Raw genomic sequence first — 19,303 nt, 5'->3', positions numbered from 1 at the left:
CATGCTTTCTCCTAGCTTCTGGGGAATCCTGGTAATCTTTGGACTTCTTTGCCTGGTAGTTATCACTCCAACCTTTGCATTCATCTTCATGCAGCATTCTCCCTGTGCCTCACTGTTTCCAAATTTCCCTTTCTTATAAGAATTCCAGTTATATTGAATTAAGGCCCACCCTAACGTCCTCATTTTAACTTGATTACTTCTGAAAAAGGTGACATCGTGAGGTACGGGGGTTAGGTCTCCAATATAGCTTTTTTTGGGGGGAGGGGATACAATTTAATGCATAATAATGACAGTGGATCTAGAGAGGAGAGAAGGGATTTTAAGATATCGAGGAAGTAAAATTGACAGCCTTGGTTGATTGGGACCACTGGGATATGATTTGGGGGACTGTTGAAAAGTAGGTGTCATTTACTTAGATAGAAGTTAGAGAGTGAGGACTGTATTTGCAGTTTGGACAATAGGAAGACAATTAATTCACTTTTAGGTGTGAAATCTGATAGACCAATGAAAATGTACAATTCCCTAGGGAGTTGGGCTGGAGACACAGATATGGGAATCGTTGTTCTGTTTCTTCCCACGGAAGTGTCCAGGAAAGTTTGTACAGTGAAAGTCAGGACAGAATATTAACCTTCTCTGACATTTATGGGAATGTCAATGGGAGAGAATTAAAAAAAAAAAAAAGGCTTTCCGAAAAAGGATGTACAGAAGATGTTATGCTCGTTGGGGAAGAGTTTTTAAAGAAGGGGGCAATGAGAGTTGATTCAATCTTGTCACATTCTCCTGGGAGGTCAAGGAAGATGAGAACTGAAGTTTCTGTACGGTGGTGACAGCTGCTTGAAACTGGCAAAAGCAAGTTTAGCACCGCGATCTGGGCAGAGTGGAGCGCTGCGTGCTATTAGAAGGTGATGAGCTGAGGACAGTGGAAGTTGACAGCTCTCCTTAGGTGGAGAGCTGGGGAGGAATGAAATAGAGCAAAGTCTGGGCTGCAGGGTTGACTGGAGATTTTTTTTTTTTTTCATTTTGTTTTGATCTGTTTTTAAGATGGATGAGACCTGCAAGTGTACAAAAAACAACAAGAGGAATCAAGTGGGGAAGCATTTAAGATATAGGAAAGAGAGGATATTCAGAAAAGCCAATTTTAGAAAAATGGAAAGCTGATAGGATCCTGAGCATTTGCAAGGATTCACCTAGATTAAAGGGTGGGGGCAGGGGGAGAAAAAAACAAAACAAAACAAAAACATTTAATTTCATTAAGAGAGGAGTTGGGATGGAGTTAGACTGTAAGTTCCAGTTTTTTTGCCAGAGGTTCCCAACTCCCAAGGTAAAGGGCGAGAATGCAGGAGGTAGGTTCTACTTTTGACTTCCCCGTATTTGGCGAATCAAAGAAAACGCTGTTAGCAGTGAGGCTTCAGGGGTACCGTGATTTGCCAGTTGTGCTCTTTGTCCACACGGAATGGAAAGGTTTGGTGTGGCAATAGTTCGCAGATCTATGGAGTTTCATAAGTGAGTGCTTACCATATCCAAACAAAAAGTTACATTTCCTGTTTGGAATTTGCTGATAATAAACGTCCTATACTTATTTCATTTTACCATAGCATGCTGTGAACTTTGCCAAAGTGTATAATAGCACTAGTATTTCCAGGATTTTGGTCAACTTTGCAAAGTGGTTTTACTTTTAGATTATGTGATCAGTAAATTACAGTTTGCTTTACTTACTTAAAGGAAAGACCAATGGACTTGCTTATAAATTTGAATGTTTTTCTTTCTAGGTATTCAGTTAAAGTTTTATTGCCACATCTTGCTACAATACAGGTGCGCACATCCAAACCAGATGTGTTCGTCAAGCTACAGATCCTAGAAAACGAAGAAACTATTGTGAGCACCATTGGGAAAGGCCAAGCTATAATCCCAGCATTTAACTTCCTGGGGAGTGAGAATGCTTTAAGTTCCCAGTGTAAGTGTGGCTTTTTAAAATTGGATATTTATAAATTGGTATTCATTTTATGGAACTGGGCTATTAACGAAATAAAATTATTTCTGAAATAATGGATAACAGTGATATGATGAGATATATATTCAGTTATTTCAGTAACTTGATTCTGACTATAAAAAGAACACCCGCCTAATGTAGAAAAATAGAACATTATAAACAAGGGAACAAAAAATCCGTTGTAATCATTCTATCCAGAAAAAAATATCCTTAATATTTTAGCTTTTATGCCTCTATTCCTCATTTTTGTATTAGCATTTTAAACAAAACTTGGATTTTACTTATTTTGATAATTGATATTTCTTCTTAAAACTATAACTTTTTTTTTCTAATTTGTGGCATTGGGTGGGACCTCCAAACATATGTTAAATAAGAGTGATGATGATAGATTTCCTTTCCTTAAATAGGAAAGCTTATAGCATTTACCATTAAGTACTATGTTTGTTGTTGACTTCTAATAAAATTGCCCTTCATAAAATTTAAGAAAGTTCCTTTGAGTGATAGATAAGAATTTTAATATGGAATGGGCTTTGAACTTTGTTAATTAGTTTTCTATGATTTATAAAATTCATCAAGTTTTTACCCCTTTAAATTTCATAAATTAATTTTTAATTTGGAACACTTCTTAGAATAAAACCTATTTGCTTAAGATTTTTAATATATTCCTATATTTAGAATATGCTGTTTTATTTAGTTTGTTGGATCATATCAATAACTATGGGTGTTTTCCTTTGTGTATGCATTGTACACTACTCTTTTGAGGTTCTCAAGTTAGAATTATGACAAATTTTTAAAATTAATTTTGAAACTTTCAAACTTTGGAAGCCATTTAAATACTACAGGAGTCATTTGGTTTTTAATAGTGTATTAGATTTGATCTAAAAACTGTCTAAGTCTGATGTTTTTCAGGGGATAAGTTTTTCTTTGTTTTTAATTACCTTTTTAATAACTTCAATGGTTATTTTTACCAAACTTTTTTCATTTTTACAATATGTATTTTTATTTAAAAGTGACAGTTTCACTTGGTATTTCACATGTATCTGCATATATCTGTGTACAGGATTCTTTTAACCTTTTAACATTTCTTCTGGATATGTTTGCATAACCATTTTTAAATATTATTTATTTGGGTTTTAAAAATGTATTTTTGATCAGACTTTTAGGAGATTTCCCTGTTTTTGATTTATTAGATTGAATATGGATTCATCAATCAAGCCTAATGGCTCTTTTAGATTTATAATCTATTTTATCGATATTCATATTTATCATTTAAACCTTTCCCTATACTTTTAAATTTTATCTATTGGTCTTTATTCTAGTTTCACCAGTTGAAAGTTTAGTTCATGTTTTAAGTTTTATTTTTAAATAAACAAATTTAATAATGTACATTTTCCCAGTCTAGCTATATATATTTGTAGTAAGCCAGAATGCCCATTTTATATGTAGTGTTATAATAGTTGGCCACAGCTTATTATTTAACTTTGATTTTCACTTTAACTTTAAACATTTATAAATTTTTGCAATTTCCAAATAATAAAATTGTTTTGGCTAGTCTTTTGTTATTAATAGCTAATTAAATTTTGTAGAGTTAAAATAAACAGTGTGGCTTATCTATTTTCTATTTTGGGAATTTGATGCTTTCCCTGTGATTTGATTCAAATCAGTTTTGGTTAGTGTTACAGTGAGGTTTGTAAAGAAAACATATGCTGTATTTTGGAGATAAATAGTTTGATGTCTAAATACACACACTCTCTAATGAAAGTAAAACTTGCTAATTGTGATATTTAAAAATTTCAAGATTGTCACATTTTATCTTACTGGCATGTAAGTTTTTGAGAAAAGTATGTTAAGATCTTCTACTTTCTTTGTAAAATCTGTAAATATTTATGTCTAGTATTTTTTAGTTTTGCATATTTCTATGCTGTGTTGCCAGTTGCATAAAGTTCCACGTTTGCTTTATGTATTTTGATATGTTGTATTTTTAAAATGAATATAAAGCAGCCTTTCAAATTTAATAGGTTGTCTGATATTAACAGTGATTCTTCCATTTATCATTTGCCTCTTCATTTGTGTTCATCCATTTAGTCTTTCAATCCTTCTCCAATAAATGGATTTTTTTTTCTACTTAGTCCAAGATTCTAGTCTCTAAAATAAAGTAATATAATTCATCTACATTTATTTGGATAAATATGCTTTTCCTGAATTCTGCCATTATATTTTATTTTATGATTGATTATATCTTCTCATTGACATTTGCGTAACTATTTGGTAGTCAGCACTCTTCCTGAACTCCTAATAGTGTTTATGTTCATACCTTAAGTGTACAAGAAAATTACTAAAAACAACTGTCTCGTTATTTATATTATTTATTATTAATATAATAATATTAATACTATTATTATATGTTTATTTTTTATTATTTATATGTTTCTTTTTTTTTCTCTTTTAAAATAGATGTACCCAAAGCACAACTCTTTTTTCTCTCTTATTAACCCTGACAACAATGTGTGAGTTGTCGTTAGCCCAGGGATATGTCTTTCCAATATGAATAAGAATTTGGAGGAGCAGAGAATTGAGAAGACCACTGCTCACATTTCCATCACAATACACTAGTTTTACCTGTTCTAGAAGTTCATGAAATTGAAAGCATGTAAACAGTCTTTCACACTGGTATTTTTTGCTCAGTATAATGTTTTTAAGATACATACATGTTGCTAATCCTTTCCTTTTTATATTGTGGAGTATTATGCTGTTGTGTGGAGTCTAGATTATGCTCTCTGAATTGAGTTTGAGTTTTCTTCTGGCAGACAGTTTATTTACAGTTCATCTTAATCCTATCAAGACTTGGTTCTAAGCGTTCTTAAATCAAGTCTAGAGTTTCCATTGCTCTAGGGTTAGGGTAGCTTTACCCTTAAAGAATGTCCTTTCTTGAGCCTCAGCTGAATGCCCTGTTTACTCATTAAATTTCCCTCATTTTGTCAGAATGCCAATGTCTCCTAACAACTGCGCAACCTTCAGAATCTTCATTACGCTCATGCTCTCCCGGTAGTTGTTTGCTAGGCCCTGTTAGGTGTTTGTACAGATGACGTTTAGAATTCAGTGAAAGACTCAGGTGGAACCCTGTGCATATTTCTGGGCTCTTTTGCTGCTCAGATGCCTCCTCTCTGGTACTCTGCCTCACAAATGGCAGTTGTCTCAAAAGGTCCAAAGTCAAATCTTTGCTTCCTGAATGTGACAATACTGCGGTTCACTGTTTGGAGTCTAATTCCTCGTGCCACAGTTAACTTTCTGGCAAGCAGAAATCTAGGGAAGTGGAGAGATCACCTTATATGTTTCCTTTCTCTCAAGGATCACAGTCCTGGGTTATCTGTTGCCCAATGGCTGCAAAGAGTTGATTTATACATTTCGTTCAATTTCATCATTTGTTATTCTTTGAGAATAAATCCAATGCCCATTGTTCTGTCATGGATGAAATTGGAATTTCCCTGTGTCAGTCGCTTATGTTCCCTCAATACACATTTAATGACTTAATTAAAAACATTTTTACTTTTATCCCTCCCGGTGGTACTTATATTGTTGTTATTTACAAAGTAATGTAGAAATTAAAAATTAACGTGAAAGTTTTTAATAAGTGTGATAACTTATACACACATACTATTAAACACTAAAGAAGTCACATTATGTGATATTAGTTTAGCGCCATTTGAATGGCACAGAATGACTGAAACATGTTGATTTATTGCATATTCTTTTAGCAATCACTGGTTGCTCAGAAGATACATTGTTCTGTGCAAGTCACAAACTTTTATAGTGAGTTTCTTTAAGGCCAGAATATTTCCAGGAAGCCAGTGATTTTTTTTTTTTTTAATCTCCTTAAAACAAATTGATGTGTTCTTTTGAGTGTCTCATAAAGGTATGCAATGTAGTCAATAATGAGTATGCATTTCACATATTTTAACTTAAACATAATATTTTTTCTATTCAGCTAGCAAACAAATTATTTTAAGTCATGTTTCATCCAAGAAAGAGCAAGAATTGTACAAGAAGAAACCTGCCCAGAGCAGTCAGAAGTCCTATAAAGGTAGACCTGGAAGTGCAGTAACAGACCCTGGTCAGTCTATTTCAGAAGATGAAACTATGAGTGTGGCCACTGTAGAAGAAAGTGCCAGCACACAACAGCAGGTATGTTTACATTATTCAATGGTACTGCTCCTAAAAATCTAACATCAATCACAATAATGCTCTTCCTAAAAACTGTAAATGTATAATGCTTTCGATATGCAATGCCATCAGTGCATAACCAAAATTGAAGAATTGGACAATTATTGAACAATTTCTCTGTGCCAAGGTTTTCAAATATGTGGCAAATGTATACTAACCCTATAATGTAGATGCAATTATCTTGTTATATGAGTTATAAAAGGCTATATAACTTTGAAAAGGGTCACATACAAACTGATTTGTATGACTTAAAGAAATCAAAAACAATGCATAAACTATAACTTAATGCAACAGAAGAAAACATGACCTATGCATTGCAAAATAAAAAATTAAGACAATAAAATGGCAGAAATAAATCTTAATAAGACAGCAATTACAATAAATACAAATTGATTACTAATCAATTAAAAAGTTAAACATTTGAAGTTAGATGAAAACCAGTATCCAACTATAAGTAGTCTAAAAGGGATGCTTTCAAACAAAATGGCACAGAAAGCTTAAAGTTAAACCAAGAGAGAGCTATGATAATATCTTAATATCTCAATATATAGAATTCATGAAGGATATTACACAAAAATACAAGGAAGAATAAAGCAAGTAAATATGATCATAACAAACATCCAAGTACCTAACTACCCAGACTTGATAGATAAAAAGCAAACACTACAGAGAAAAAGAAGTAAGCTAACGATTAATGGTTGAAGAGTTTAACACACATCTCTCAGAAATTGATCGATCAAGGTGGAAAAGTAAAATACTTATGACTGTTAGGATTTGACAAATTTAGTTATAAGCTTAATCCTTTAGATATCTGTATAGAACACTTAACATAATAAACAGAAAACATTTTTTTTCATAACACACAGGAAGCCTCAATAAAAAACAAACTATATTGTATTGATTTGAACAAAATGCAATGATATAGAAATTAATAAACAGCCTAAAATCCCATAAATGTGGAAACAAAATAAAATAAACACAGTAATCCTCTATTTTTGATGTTTAAAAGAACATCAAAAAAGGATTATGAAATACAATGTACTCAAAACAATAAGACTATAAATCAAAATTTGTAAGCTACATCTAAAGTAGCATTCCGTAAAATGTTAACTTTTAAAATTAATTCATCAAAAGCATGAATGATTAAAAAAAAGCACCAAATGAGCTAAGCTACTTCAACAAAATGTTAGAAAAAGAGCAAAAGAAATATTTAATAACAATGAGGAACAAAATATAGCAAGATTAATAAACACTTAATTTTTAAAAGAATAATAAAGTAGACATGCTTATCATAAGACCAGTCACGAAAGAAACTATAAACAAATTAAATACCTAACAAAAAAATAGGGTTGAGGTACAGCTCCAAACAACAGGTTTCTTAAAAAAAAAAAAAAAAAAAAAAAATTAAAGTGTTATTCACAACTCTATGCTAGCAAATTTAAAACTTAGAGAAAATAGCATGATAAGTTACTAGGTTAAGGGGAGGAATGGCAAAACTGCCTCACTATAAAATAGAAAATACAATAATAATAATAATAGTAATAATAATAATAATAAAGAAGAAGGAGAAGGAGAAGAAGAAGAAGAAGAAATAAAAGTGAAATGATCATTTAAGTCTTTCCAAAAAGCCACAGACCCAGCTGTCTTTATTGGATAGATCTAACAGACTTTCAAGAAGTAAATTGTTCTACAAAACAGAAAAACAATATAAACTTTCTCATCTTTTCTCAGAGATTAATGTAATCCTAATTCCAAAACTGATGAGTAACAAAAATAAAATAAATAAATTTTATTTACAAGCATGGATGCAAAAATTATAAATATTAGAATATATAGCAGGTTTTAGTGGGGAGGTGAGGATAAACTTTTATAGAGTGTGGTGTTATAGAGTTTCAAGAACATCTGATAGTACTTAATTAAATTATGATTGTATGATCCAGGAAAACATGCATTCATCTTATGTTTAAAATAATAAATTCCTAGGAACATGTTATATTTATTCTTACTGATTTTGCTTAAACATTGTATTTTATTTCAGAATTACAAGTATATCATACAGTGTTTGGTATTGTATAACAGTTGGCCTCTCACTGAAAATCAGCTGATGTTTGTTCAAGCACTAAAAGACTTAGAGAAAAATAATAACAAAGGTATGTCACCCTAAATATTATTTATGCATTTTATATTTTATATAAATATTTAATAGTAAATTTGTCGTGTGGTTATTAACACATTATTGCTTACAATCCATGACATTTCCTGTTTTGTTATTTGATTACATGTTGCAAAATTTTTACTAGCTTGGTTTATAAGGACCAAAAATACGAGATCGGACAATTAAGTTCGCGAGCTTGTTACAACGATGTTGCTAACCTTTTCTGTTATCAAAGGGATTATTTATTATGAATTTCTACCAACTGGACAAACAGTTAACCAAGTTTACTGTCTGGAATTGCTGAAGAGGCTGCGTGAAAATGACCTGAACTTTGCACCAAAATTCATGGCTCTTGCATCATGACAATGCACCAGCTCACGTGGCACTGTCTGTGAGGGAGTTTTTAGCCAATAAACAACTATATTGGAGTACCCTCCCCACGCACCTGATCTGGCCTCCAATGACTTCTTTCTTTACCCTAAGATAAAGGAAATATTGAAAGGAAGACATTTTGATGACATTCAGGACATCAAGGGTAATACGATGACATTCCATGTGGTCATTCCAGAAAAAGAGTTCCAAAATTGCTTTGAAGGGTGAACTAGGTGCTGGCGATGGTTCATAGCTTCCCAAGGGGAGAACTTCAAAGGTTACCATAGTGATATTCAGCAATGAGGTATGTAGCACGTTTTCTAGGATGAGTTTGCAAACTTAATTGTCTGATCTCATAAAGCAACTTTTTTTGACCAAAATGGTATGAAACTAGAAATCAATTACCAGAAGAAAATTTTAAAAAATCACAAATATGTGAAGATTAAATACAATGCTATGGAACAACCAATGTGCGCAAGAAGAAATCAAAAGTCAAATTAAAATAATACTAGGGACAAATGAAAATGGAAATGCAACATATCAAAATGTGTAGGATGCAGCAAAAGCAGTCCTAAGAGGGAAATTCATTACAGTAACACCTAAATTAAGAAAATAAAAGACAGATAACAAATAACCTAACTTTACACCTCAAGGAACTAGAAAAAGAACAAAGTAAGTTCAGAGATAATAGTAAGAAGGAAATAAAAAGATGAAAGGGGAAATAAATAAAGTAGAAATAAAAAAGACACTAGAAAACCTCAATGAAACAGAGCTTTTTTTGAAAAAATAAACAAAATAGACAAACTTTATTCTAGACTTACAAAAAAAATTGGACTCAAAATTAGAAATATTTTTATGCCAAAAAACTGGACAACCTAGGAGACATGGTTAAATTTCTGGAAACTTAAGACATACCAAGACTGAAACATAAATAAGCAGAAAATATAAATAGAACAATTATTAGTAAGGAGCTTGAATCAATAATAAAAAGCACCGAACAAAGAAATGTCCAGGACCAGATGGCTTCAATGGTGAATTCCACCCAATATTTAAAGAATTAATACCAATACTTTTCAAATTCTTCCACAAATTATAAGAGAAAAGAGTATTTCCAAACTAATTTAATGAGCTCAGCATTACCCTGACACCAAAATGAGACAATGACACTATAAGAAAAGAAACTATAGCCCAATAGCCTTGATGACCATGATGCAAAATTCATCAATAAAATACAAGCAAACTGAATTCATCAATACATCAAAAGGATCATACACCATGAACAAGTGGGATTTATTCCACCGGACACAAGGATGGTTCAACACCCACAAATAAATCAGTGTGATACACCACATTAACAAAATGAAGGATAAAAGTCAGATGAAGAAAAACATTTGACATAATTGAATATCCATTTAGGATAAAAACTTTCGACAAATGGATATAGTGGGAACTTACCTGAACATAATAAAGGTCATATATGACAAGCCCATAGATAACATATTCAAAAGTAAAAAGCTGAAAACTTTTCTTCTAAGATCAGAAACAAGACAAAGATACCCACTCTTGCCACTTTTATGCAACAAGGTACTGGAAGCCCTAGCCAGATATATTTTAGGCAAAAAAGAAAGAAAGTAAAACCATCTCTATTTGCAGATGACATGATATTACATGTAAAAAGCTCTGAAACTCTATGAAAGAAACCTGTTAGAACTAATAAATGAATTAAGTAAAGTTGCAGGATACAAAATGAATATAAAAAATCAATTGCATTTTCATATACAAATAATGAACTAATAAAAAGAAGAATCAAGAATAATTGTCATTTTCAATTGCAACAAAAAGAATAAAATACCTAGGTATAAATTCATTAGAAGGAAGTGAAAGGTCTATACATTGAAAACTATAAGACATTGATGAAAGAAACTGAAGAAGAGCACAAAAAAATGAAAGATATCTCATGTTGTTATATTGGAAGAATTAATAGTTTTGTATTAGTTTTAGGTGTACAAAACAACATAGTGACTAGACGTTTATATACCTCACAAAGTGATAACCCCAACAAATCTATTACACATCTGACACTGTACATAGTTATTACAATATTATTGACTATATTCCTTATGTTGTACTTTATATCCTGTGATAATTTTTTAAATTTTAGTTGACATTCAATATTATATAATAGTTTATATTAGTTTCAGGTGTACAAGGTAGTGGTTAGATATTCACATAATTTATAAAGTGATCCTCCCATCTGACACTATACATAGTTTTTATATTATTGGCTATATTCCCCATACTGTACTTTACATCCCCATGACTATTTTATAACTACCAATATGTACTTCTTAATCCCTTTACCTTTCTCACCCAGCCCCCCAAACCCCTTTCCCTTCTAGTTAGTAACCATCAATTTGTTCTCTGTATCCATGAGTCTTTTTCTGTTTTGTTTGTTCATTTATTTTGTTCTTTAGATTCCACATATAAGTGAGATTACACAATATCTGTCTTTCTCAGTCTGACTTATTTCACCTAGTATAATACCCTCTGGTCCATCCATGTTGTTGAAAATGGTAAGATTTCAAGGAATTAATATTTTAAAATGTCCATAGTACCCATAGACATATATAGATTCAATGCAATACCTATCAAAATTCCAATGGCATTTTTTTTTCCACAGAAATAGGAAAAAACAACCCTAAAATGTGTATGGAACTATAAAAGACTCTAAATAGCCAAATCAATCTTCAGAAAGAAGAACAAAGCTGGAGGAATTACACTTCCTGATTTCAAAATATAGCATCATGCTATTGTAATCAAAATATATGGTATTGTCATAAAAACAGATACAGAGACCAATGGAACAGAATTGAGAGCCCAGAAATAAACCCATGCATATATGACCATTAGTTTATGACAAACCAATAATATACAATGGAGAAAGGATAGTCTCTTCAATAAATGGTGCTTGGAAAACTGGTCAGACAAATGCAAAAGAATGAAACTGTACCATTGAAGTTAATTACACCATACACAAATAACAACTAAAAATGGATTAAAGATTTGAACATAAGACCTGAAACCATAAAACCCCTGGCAGAAAACATAGGAGTGAGCTCTTTTACAGTGGCCTTGGCCATGGTTTTTTTGGATGTGACACCAAAAGAGAAAGCACAAAGAAACAAGTGGGACTACATCAAACTAAAATGTTTCTGCACAGCAAAGGAAACCATCAACAAAATGAAAGAAACAGCCCATGGAATGGGACAAAATATTCTTAACTCATATATCTGATAAATGGTTATTATCTGAAATACATAAAGAACTCATACAACTCAATAGCAAAAATAATCTGATTAAAATGGGTAGAAAAATTGAATAGTCACCTTTTCAAAGAAGACATACATGGTGAAGAGGTACATGAAAAGGTGCATGGCATCACTAATCAAAACCACAATAAGACATCATCTCTCACCTGTTAGGATGGCTATCATCACAAAATATAAAAATAACAAGTGTTGACAAGAATGTGGAAAAAATGGAACCTTTGTTCACTGTTGGTAGAATGTATAGCAGTGTAGCCACTATGGAAAAAAACAATGTGGAGGTTCCTCAAATAATTAAAAATAGAACTACCATGTCATCCAGCCATCCCACATGTGGGTATAAATTAGAAGGAAATGAAATCACTATCTCAAAGAGATAACTGTGTTCATTGCAGCATTATTTGCAATAGCCAAGACATGAAAACAACCTGTTTCCATCAGTGGATGAATAGATAAAAATTGTGGTATATATACACAATAATATTATTCAGCCTTATAAAGAAGGAAAACCTATTGTTTGCACCAACATGAATATACCTTGAGGGCGTTAATCTAAATGAAGTACGTCAAACAGAGAAAGACAATGCTGTACAATCTAATGTATATATAGAATCCGAAAAAACAGAACTCATAGAAATATGAGCCTGAGAGGGGGCAAGAGGGTAAGGAAAATGGATGAAGGTAGTCAAAAAGCACAAACTTCCAGTTAGAAGATAAACAAGTCCTAGGGATGTAAAATACAGTGTGGTGACTGTAGTTGACAATACTGTATTGTATATTTGAAAGTTGCTAAGGGAGTAGATCTTAAATGTTCTCATCACAAGAAAAAAAAAAAGTAACTATGTAAGGTGACAGATGTGACCTAAACTTATTGTGGAAATCATTTCACAATATAAACCTGTATCATATCATTATGTTGCATACCTTACACTACTACAATGTTATATGTCTATTACATCTCAATAAAACGTAACCCCCAAAAATGTTGACAACATATCCACACACAAACCTGCACGTGGATGTTTATGGCAGCCTTACTTATAGTAGCCAAAACTTGGAAGCAATCATGATGTCCTTTAATAGGTGAATGGATAAACTGTGGTACATCCAGACAGTGGAATATTTGTCAGCTCTAAAAAGAAATGAGACATCATGCCATGAAAAGACATGAAGCAACCTAAAATGCATATTATGAAGTGAAAGAAGCCAATCTGAAAAAAAGCTACATAATGTATGATTCTCACTGGAAAAGATAAAACTATGGAGAAAGTAAAATGATCAATAGTTACCAGGAGTCAGAGTTGGGGAGGGATGAGTAGGTGGAGCCCGGAGGAATTTTAGAGTAGTGAACATAGTCTGCATGCTACTATAATGATGAATGTATGTCATTGTACATTTTCCCAAACCCATAGAATGTACAAAATGATGTTTGTGTGGAGGTGGGTCCTTTGTGACAAATGTCCCCCTCTGGTGTGGGATGCTGACAGTGGGGGAGGTTGTGCATGTTGGGGGTAGGGAGCATATGGGAAAATCTCTATACTTTCCAGTCGACTTTGCTGTGATCCTAAAACTTCTCTTAAAAAAATAAAGTCTTAAAAAAGGAGGGGCATGACATAAAATGCAAAAGCCTCCATTTTTTTTTTGACTCCATAATCCTCAGTCCCAATGCCCATAGTAACCACCATCGAAACTTTGTTTGTTTTATTCCAGAATTTTTAATGCCTGTGTATCCTGTACCTGATAAACACAAGTCGTAGTTCTGATCACCCTCTAACAAACAGAGTGCTTTGCTTGTTTATTGTCTTTATTCCCTATTAGAATGGCCCCTTGAGAGTAGGGCATTTTGTCAATTCTTGCTTGTTTGATCTCTTGCATTAACCATCGTGCAGACTACACAAGCAGTAATTATTCCCTAATATTGGTTGAATGAGTGAATGAAAGGACACATGTAAGCTACTCTTATTATTATTGCCCTTATTCACTAATTACCAAAAAAATTCTGCTCATGTATTTGCTTGGTTGTACTTGATTAGTTAAATAGTTAATGAAGGTTTGTTTATTACTGAAGCTAGGAGAAAACTATTATTAGTGAGCTAAACCTTTATTCGAAGGGACAGATTCTAGTGTGGGACATAAAATTCAAAGAAAATTTATAAGAATAATTGACACTGAGAATCCCCATTTCCTTTCAAATATATTGAGTGTGTATCCATAGAACACTCTATGGGAATCCCTAACTTGCCTGCCTCCCTCACTGTCCTCCTCTCACTGGGACCAGGGCTCTGCCTCAGCCTCATCGTTTTATCTCCAGAACCAGATAGAAGGTGTAAGTAAATGCTTACTGAAGAAATGCATGAACATGCTATGCCAGGGACAGCAGGAGTGTTTAAGTGCTAATGGTGTCCTGGCCTGCTGTTCTAGAAAAGACTCTGGGGCTATTTCAGGGTCAGTGAGAAAGTCTTGTGATCCTTTACAATGTCTAACATGGACACATGTGAAGAAGTGGTAGCACCAGAGTTCATAGCTGCCGCCTCTTTGCTATTCATATGTTTTGTGTATAACCCCAGGACAGGCACACTCAAAGGCTCAACAATTATTTTTTGAACCAGTGGCTGTGCGACTGCGTACTAATGATGTACTTAAAAACCCCAAAGTCAGATAGCCTTTCACACATTCTCTAGGTAAGCTCATGAAATATAAATTTTGCTGAAACATCTCTTCATTCTGCCTCAACCTCCCCTCCCAGAGGTGACACCCCCACTGCCCAGCACCACTAAGTATCTGAAATACAGTGTAGGTAAGACTTCAACCTAGAATTCTTATTTACCAGAAGAGAACACAATTAATGTATGAATAAATGTCATGGAAGTGGAAAGTGTGCAGGGCACCTCTCGGACTGAATATGTCTGTTGATCCACTCATTGTGCTTGCAATGGCAGTTAGCTTCAGCCCTCACTGCCCTTGTGACATGCTTCCTGAGCTGTCACTTGGAGCCCTGTCCTCTTCTCTGGGTCCTTAGCTACAAAGGATTTCTGACCTCACCTAATTCTCTGTATCTATCTCTGCCTTAATGGATTATCAATAGCTATGAATATGAGTGACTTAATTATTTTGAAATTGACCACCTACACCCAATATTATACTAAAGATGATAGTAGCCAAAACAATTAAGCAAGAAAATGAACAGAAATCATTTAGATTAGAAACTAATTAGATAGGGATGGTTGCATAATCTTCTGAATATACCAAAACCCACTGATTTATACTCTTAAATGGTGAGTTTATGGTATGTGAATTATTTCTCAATTTTATAAAAGGGAGTCACAGAGATTTTTCTAAAAGGTCTGTTTTTTTTTTTTTTTGCTTGTTAAAAAAAAAGAACAATCCAAACACCTTAGACTAACCTTTTTATTTTTTTCTGACTTGCTCTCTTGTTCCTACATGTTATGATTTTATTGCTATAATTCACTGGTTTCCATTTTTATGTCTCTCTAGCTCATGGAGAGAAACATGAGGAGTTAATTCCCTTGGGAAGCCCAGATTCTCATGCTATTAGTGAGGGGCAAAAATCTTCAGGAACATCCAGAACAAGGAAAGGCAAAGAAAAGTCTTCTGAGAAAGAAAAGACAAGCAAAGAAAAACAAGCACCTCGCTTTGAGCCTCAGGTGGGTGTGGTACTTTTTCTCATTGGAGTCACTTAATAAATTTAGGTTCATTGGTCATTAGTTGCCCATCTCTCCTGAGAACAAAACTGAAAAATTCTACTTCCCTGGTTTCAGCAGCTATCTAGATTCCTTAAGGATGTTCCATGGATGTCTTCTGTAAGTAGCCTTCTCTAGTTTAGTATCAAAAAGCATTAATTGAACTTTCAATATGTAAAACACTGTTTGGGGGACTTGAGTTTCTGTTATTAATATTATACAGGTCTTACCCTCATAGAAGTCACAGTACAATGGAGGAAACTGAAAATAAACAGAGAGTTTAATGCTAGATATTGCATGTGCAGTGGTAGAAAGGACAGGTGTCCATTCTAGCTTCTCTGTAGAGGAGCAGATTCCTGAACAGAGTCAATGGGCAAAGATATGCTGAGACAAAATCCAACACAATCTGGTTTTTTTTTTTAATTTTAATTATTAAAGTATGAAATATGAGGCTGGAGGGTTAAGTAAGGGTCAGATGGAGGAGCACCTCATTAGAAGTCTGGGACTCCATCAGTCCAGGGCTCCTGATTACGATTCTTTCAGGGTTAGTTAGGTAATTATACTGATTAGGGGTAAAAAAGAAGTCATGGTGGCAAATTTGTGGAGTGCAAGCACAGGCCTAAAGATAACCAGCTTCAAGTTATTTAAAAACACTGTACACAAAATACCTATGAGGACAAAATCTTCCCACCATTTGTAATCATTGCTTAAGCTAAGCAGAGCTGGGAGGTGAGAGGTTTAAAAAGTGTATTACCATGATCAGATTTATATTGCAGATAACCTGGTGATTTTTAAGGTATGAACTTAAAGGGGAAAGCTAGAGATGGGGAAAGCATCTAAGAAAATACTATAGTAGTCCAGGTAAAAGCGTGCAAGCTATACCGAGTGCAGATCAAAAGAAAGGAAGAATAGGACAAATAAAGTTCTAGGAAACAAACAGGTTATATAATTATTAATCCACGTGGATGCTAAGGAGCAAGAAGGAATAAAGGATATCTCCCAGGTTTCCAGCTGGATTAACTAAATAGGGTATCGGTACCACTAGTAAAATAGGCACTAAAGAAAAATTAACAAACTAGGAGATGATGACTTGGTTGTCTCCGACTCCAGTAAAAGAAAAGCTTGTCCACTTGCATTTCCAAGATTTAATTTCTTAGCTCTTGGAGTCTCCTCTTGGAAACTCTGGGAAGTAAATACGCCATACCTGGGGGTAAGAGGGAACTGAGGGGGTGTGTGCCCCGATTGCTGCTCTTCTGGTTGTATTGGAAGCTCAGCTGATGCAGGCCAGCCCCAGCGCATGCCAAGGCCAGGAAGAGGCAAATCACCACTGCTGCAGAAGCAATTGCTGCCGGTATCCCATAATGCAAAGCCTTTTGGAGAAGCAGAGGAGCAAGAAACTGCATTTTTGTGCTCACCAAAATGTTATTGGAAGATAAGCCACATCAGTCTACAAAGAGGATTACGTACACGAAAAGTAAGATGTAAATAGACCAAAAGCGAAGCATATACTTGAAGTAGCACTGAAACTCTCCAAGCAATGTATTGGAATTTCCAAACTTAGAACTTCTGTTCCAGAGGGACTTACAAAAGTGAGTATTCATGTCCCATTTTCAAAGTGCTTTGAACTTTGTTTCAAAGGCTGTTTCTAGCAATCGGAATGAAATGACTTTACATTTAGCTCAAGGTAAGCCAAGTTCTTGAGTATTAAGAAGAGTATGAGACGGTGGCAGGTTGAAACAGAAAAATCTTAAACAAACCATGAAATCTCTGAAAAATAATATGGTGTTAAATTAGCAGGAAAGCATTTTCCAGAAAAGAGAAGTCATGCTATATATGAAGATGAAGATATATAGTAAACAAAGCCTTTTTCTTTAAGCAAATAATTTAACCACAACATTTGGAAAGTCATCCTACTTTTTATCAAATCATATTAATTCATACATCAAATCTGCAGAAACAATATCTCAAAAAAAAAAAAGAAAAAGAAAAAAGAAAAGAAACATTTTCAGGACAAATCAGAAATGGAAGATAAAAATGTTGAAGAAAGGAAATGCAGTTCTCCTGATACTGGCGTCCTGTCAGATAAGAAGCGAGGCTCAGAATCTTTGTATACTGTGGACAAGCTTGCAATTCCCAGTGGGACTGACACCTGAGGTTCTCCAAGTTTCTACTATACAAAGCACTGCTAACTTTCTCATCCCGCTGAAGGCATACAAGCTTTAGTAGGTGGTTAGCTGGTGGGCTTTTCCCCACATTAAAGTATGGTTCAGTCAGAAGAGTCAGTCAGAAGAGGAAGTGGGATTGAAACTGAGCAAGCTATAAGCAAAGACAAAAACACAGAGGAGAAAAAGCATTTATCTCCTCAACAAGGAAAGATTGCAAGGGTGAGTGATTGATGACAGAACTTGGGCATTAATTCAAGCATTAAGAACAACTGACCCAAACAAAGCTCTGCATTAAGAGGGTTGAAAAATTGACTTTTCGTCTTCTAGAATTTCCTGAGGGAAAGGAGTGGCTGGCCAAAAAAAGAATTATTCTACATTTATTGTGACTGAGACAAATTAAAGGATGGCATTCTTTAGGCAGCAGTTAGAGAAATTTTGGCCTTGGTTAGCTGCGTGAATCTAGTGAAAGGAAGGGGATTTCTAATTCAAGCAGTGGATGGTGGAGGAACAACGGGTGAGGTTGGTCTTCTGATGCTGTGAAAGTTGGTTGACCTTTATTCAAAAGCCAGTTCATTAGCTCTTCAGCTGCATTTATGGTGTAAGCACAAGTGCTCTATTAACTTTCATGTTGGAATTGTTTCATACGCCCTTCTATCAATGTGAAGAACTTCATGGAAAATTAGGCTCAATTGTGTTTCCACAAAATGTCATTGTTGAAACAGTAAAAATGAGTTGGAGCTATGCATTTTAAGACAGTCAAACATAGGGAAATATTCTTAAGTATAGAATGGGATATGCACTAATGACTGAAACAGCGAGAAATCCCACACATCCTAAAGTAGCTGTAGTAAGTACTATGGTAAACAGAAGGAAGATGGCAACAGCTTTTATGTTCAGGAACGATGGTCATTTTCCTGGAATCAACTCTTACTATTTAGGAAGCTGTTGGTATAAAATGTGGCAGACCATTAGTACCTCACCGGCTGCTTCAGGCTACTTTGTAGAGTGTGCATTTGGGAAATGATCTTCCTCAAGATGAAGGTTTGCTTCTGAATAACTCCTCAGCATTAGTTATGCATGACTGTAAATGTCTTTGGCCAGACGTCTCATTAGAATGCACCGTATCTAATGGGCGTGGGACATTATGAGAGTGATGTGAGAAACACCATGACGTATGAGCACACAAACTTGAAAACCAAGCTGTCCAATGTTATCAACAATACTACAGACACAGAAGTCCATATTATGCTTGATAATCTATGATTTCTGACACCTATTTTAGATTCAATCCTGTCATGTTGAAAACGTAAAGCTAATGTCTTAAAAATTTACGGTACTTAGGTTTTCACTAGCTAGCTACATTCTACAATCCA

At 34.1% G+C, this 19,303-nt stretch overlaps 1 protein-coding gene and 1 pseudogene across 3 annotated transcripts in view; both read left to right on the top strand.

The window, feature by feature from the left end:
- Positions 1-19,303, top strand: part of ADGB (androglobin) — a 144,554-nt gene that overhangs the window by 101,894 nt on the left and 23,357 nt on the right. For all 3 annotated transcript variants that reach the window (XM_088795404.1, XM_088795403.1, XM_074333688.2), the window contains exons 27-30: positions 1,770-1,954; positions 5,976-6,172; positions 8,250-8,361; positions 15,560-15,729. In XM_088795404.1, the coding sequence (XP_088651530.1) occupies positions 1,770-1,954; positions 5,976-6,172; positions 8,250-8,361; positions 15,560-15,729 (664 nt within the window). The remainder of the gene's footprint in view (positions 1-1,769; positions 1,955-5,975; positions 6,173-8,249; positions 8,362-15,559; positions 15,730-19,303) is intronic.
- On the top strand, positions 17,350-19,240 carry LOC109455391 (calcium-independent phospholipase A2-gamma pseudogene; annotated as a pseudogene).

The sequence above is a fragment of the Rhinolophus sinicus genome, chromosome 2, assembly GCF_057876585.1.
Source record: "Rhinolophus sinicus isolate RSI-liver-muscle chromosome 2, RSI-T2T, whole genome shotgun sequence".
NCBI classification, from domain to species: Eukaryota; Metazoa; Chordata; class Mammalia; order Chiroptera; family Rhinolophidae; genus Rhinolophus; species Rhinolophus sinicus.
The sequence above is the reverse complement of the archived record's forward strand: the minus strand, read 5'-3'. Positions and strand labels throughout refer to the sequence as shown.